The sequence below is a fragment of the Malurus melanocephalus genome, unplaced genomic scaffold (assembly GCF_030028575.1).
Source record: "Malurus melanocephalus ecotype Western Australia unplaced genomic scaffold, MMel_1.1 scaffold_1566, whole genome shotgun sequence".
NCBI classification, from domain to species: domain Eukaryota; kingdom Metazoa; phylum Chordata; class Aves; order Passeriformes; family Maluridae; genus Malurus; species Malurus melanocephalus.
This window is the reverse complement of record NW_026624798.1, coordinates 20,943-24,730: the sequence shown is the minus strand read 5'-3', so window position 1 is coordinate 24,730 and position 3,788 is coordinate 20,943. Positions and strand designations below refer to the sequence as shown.

General features: G+C 51.1%; 1 protein-coding gene across 1 annotated transcript in view; it reads right to left on the bottom strand.

Annotated features, from left to right (window-relative positions):
• PSMD4 (proteasome 26S subunit ubiquitin receptor, non-ATPase 4) overlaps nucleotides 1–3,788 on the bottom strand; it is a gene marked incomplete at its 5' end in the record, with an annotated part of 22,273 nt that overhangs the window by 2,573 nt on the left and 15,912 nt on the right. The window contains 5 exons of the mRNA XM_057388086.1: nucleotides 4–213; nucleotides 742–810; nucleotides 1,578–1,664; nucleotides 2,552–2,666; nucleotides 3,729–3,788. Of these exons, the coding sequence (XP_057244069.1) occupies nucleotides 4–213; nucleotides 742–810; nucleotides 1,578–1,664; nucleotides 2,552–2,666; nucleotides 3,729–3,788 (541 nt within the window). The remainder of the gene's footprint in view (nucleotides 1–3; nucleotides 214–741; nucleotides 811–1,577; nucleotides 1,665–2,551; nucleotides 2,667–3,728) is intronic.

Sequence of the window (3,788 nt, the reverse complement as noted above, 5' to 3'; positions counted from 1 at the left end):
GGCCAGCTCAGGATCAGCACTGGGATCCACCCCAAACTCGAAATCAGACGCCCCCAGCCCCAGCATGGCGCCGCCCTCGCCCGCCAGGATCGGGGAGCTGATGAGGGCGTCRGCCAGGCTGGGTCCCGGTGGCACCGTCACCAGGTGAGAGCCGCTGCCGTCTTTGCCGTTGAGCGCCGTCACAAACGCCGTCAGCTTCTCCGTGTTGGCCTCCTGGGAAAAACAGGAATGCCGGGATCAGGGGCTGGGAGAGGGCTGGGAGAGGGTGGGAATCGGGGCTGGGTGAAGGAGAGGGGGTTGGGGTTTGTGGGGTCGTTAAATGATGGAAAAAGGGCTCAAAAATCATCAAATCTACTCTCAAAGACCCAAAAAATGTCCCCTGCTGGAGATCAGGGATGGGAATGGTTTGGGATACAGGGAATGGTTTGGGATACAGGGAATGGTGGGAATGAGGGCCTAGAAAAGGTTGGGAGAGGGTGGGAATCAGGGCTGGGGGAGGGAAAGGGGTTTGGGGTTTTATGGGATCATAAAATGATGGGAAAAGAGCTCAAACTCATTCCCATCAGGATGGGAGGGGTTTAGGACACAGGGAAAGGGCTGGGAATTGGGGCTTTCCATGGAAAAAAACCTCCAAAGTCATCAAGGGTTGATGTTATCCCCAAAAAAGAGTCAGGATTTTCTAGGAGGGGTGGGCAAGGTCCCAGATCCCATCGGGAATGGGGGAATTCTCGGGATTCTCACCTCCTCCCCGAAGTTGATGATGTCCACGTTGACCTTCTCCTTCTTCAGGCGCTTGGCCAGCTTCACCAGCTGGGAAAAACGGGAGATTCCCTGGGATCGGGACAGATCCGGGATCCTGCCCCACATCAGGTGAAAATTTGGGATTTGGGCCCAAATCGGCTTCCCAGATCGGAGAGATCCAGCCCAGGGATCCAAGGATCCACCCAGGGGTTCATCCCAAAAATCCAGGCCTGGGATCATCCCAGAGATCCATCCTGAGGATCACCAAAGGAGCCATCCCAGAGAGTGGCTGATGGTGGGATTTTCTGGGCTCTGATCCCTGGGAAAATCCTGGGATTTTCTGAGCTTTAGTCCTGGGATTTTCCGGGCTCCAATCCCAGAACCAATCCTAGGAATTTCTGGGGTCCGATCCTGGTCTATCCCAAGATTTTCTGGGCTCCTATCCCTGTCTAATCCTGGGATTTTCTGTGACCCCTGGTTGATCCCGGGATTTTCTGGGATCCCAGGTACTGATCCCGGGATTTTCTGGGCTCCAATCCCAAAACCAATCCTGGGATTTTCTGGGCTCTGATCCCTGGCCAATCCCAGGATTTCTGGGGCTCCAATCCTGATATTTTCCAGGCACCAATCCCACGATTTTTGGGCTCCAATCCCAGGATTTTCTGGGCTCCAATCCCGGTATTTTCCAGGCTCTGATCCCTGGCCGATCCCGGTATTTTCCAGGCACCAATCCTGGGATTTTTGGGGCTCTGATCCCTGGCTGATCCTGGTATTTTCCGGGCACCAATCCCTGATATTTCCCGAGCTCCCATCCCGATTTCCCCGTTCCCACTCACGTCCTTCTCATTATCCTCCACGGGGCTGCCCACGAAGGCGATGATCCTCATCTTGTGGTTCTTCCCCTGGCGGTGCTTCAGCGCCAGCTGCGGGAACATCCCGGGATTTGGGACGGAATTCCCGGGATTTGGGATGGAATTCCCAGGATTTGGGACGGAATTCCCGGGATTTGGGACAGAATTCCCGGGATTTGGGATGGAATTCCCGGGAAAAGGGGCTGGGAATTTGGATCCCCCATCCCAGATCCTGGGATCTGCCCCATTGGGTGGGGTTTGAGGGGGGATTGGGGGAGAGGAGCAGAGCTAGAGTGAAATTCCTGGGATTTTGGGGGGAATTTCCAGGGATTTAGGTCAGATTTTCAGGGATTTATTTGAAACTTCCATGGATTTATGGTGGGTTTCCAAAGATCTACATTACATTTCCTAAATTTTATGTTGGGATTTCCTGGGATTTGTGTTAAGATTTCTATAGATTTACACTGGAATTTCTGAGCTTTATGTGAGATTTCTATGGATTTATCTTGGAATTCCTGAGATTTTGGTTGAATTTACTAAGGTTTAGATTGGATTTCCATAGATTTAGCTTGGATTTCCATGGATTTATAGGAATAGGGGATCTCCAAAGATTTAGACTGAATTTCCTGGGATTGTAAAATTTCCATAGATTCATACGGGGTTTCCATAGATTTAGTTTAGAATTTCTGAGATTTATATGGGATTTCCATGGATTTATGGTGGAATTCCCAAGATTTACACTGGATTTCCATGGATTTTGCCAAATTTAAAACATTTCCTCGTCTTTTAACCAAAAAAATCGATTGAAACCCAGAATTTTCTCCCACTGAAACCCCAGAAAATCCCAATTTTCCACATCCAAGCTGGAAAATCCCTCTGGAATCAGGGACTCCAAACCTTCCCAGGGCTGGTAATTAAAGAGAGATGTTAATTAGGGATTAATTAGGGGCAGGACTCACGTGAGCCACGCGGATGCCGGTGCAAAAGGTGATTTTCCCCTTGGGCTGCACCGTGTGGAGCTTGGACAGGATGCGCCCGGTGTCCGGGGTCAGCGTGGTCAGCACCTCGCAGTTACTGCCGGGAAAACATTGGGAAAAATCAGGGAAAAATCCTGGGAATTCTGGAGAAAATCCTGGAAATTTGGGACAAAATCCCCCTGGGAGGAAATTCCCCCCTGGAACCAAGCCCGGTGTCCGGGGTCAGCATGGTCAGCACCTCACAGTTACTGCTGGGAAAACACTGGGAAAAATCAGGGAAAAATCCTGGGAATTCCAGAGGAAATCCTGGGAATTCCAGAGGAAATCCCCTGGGAGCAATTCCTGAGAAATCTGGGAGGAAATGCCCCCTGGAACCAAGACAGGTGTTTGGGGTCAGCGTGGTCAGCACCTCGCAGTTACTGCCGGGAAAACATCGGGAAAAATCAGGGAAAAATCCTGGGAATTCCAAATGAAACCCTGGGAATTCGTGAGGAAATCCCCCTGGGAGGAAATTCCCCCCTGGAACCAAGCCTGGTGTCCGGGGTCAGCGTGGTCAGCACCTCGCAGTTACTGCCAGGAAAACATCGGGAAAAATCAGGGGAAAATCCTGGGAATTTGGGAGAAAATCCTGGGAATTTGGGACAAAATCGCCCTGGGAGCAATTCCTGGAAATGTGGGAGGAAATCCCCCCTGGAACCAAGACAGGTGTTTGGGGTCAGCGTGGTCAGCACCTCGCAGTTACTGCCAGGAAAACATCGGGAAAAATCAGAGAAAAATCCCGGGAATTTGGGAGAAAATCCTGGGAATTTGGGAGGAAATCCCCCTGGTACCAATTCCTTTGGGAATTGGGGAGCAAACTCCCCCTGGGAGCAATTGCTGGGAATTTTCTATAAGAATTTGGGAAGAAATTCCTTCTGGGAGCAATTCCTGGGAAATTTTTTTGGGGAATTGAGGAGCAAACTCCCCCAGGAGCAATCCCTGGGAATTTTCTTTGGGGAATCTGTGAGGAAATTCCCCCTGGGATGAATCTCCACCCTTCCCAGTTCCGGCAGCGATTCCTCTGGGATTTTTTTTGGGAATCCAGGCGGCAATTCCCCGAGTTCCCCGCTATTCCCACGACCCCAAAATTCCCAAAATTCCCAAAATTCCCTTTCCCTACTTGGCCAGGGTGATGAGCCCCACGTTGTTCTCGGGGTTGCTGCGGGTTTTGGAGTGGCAC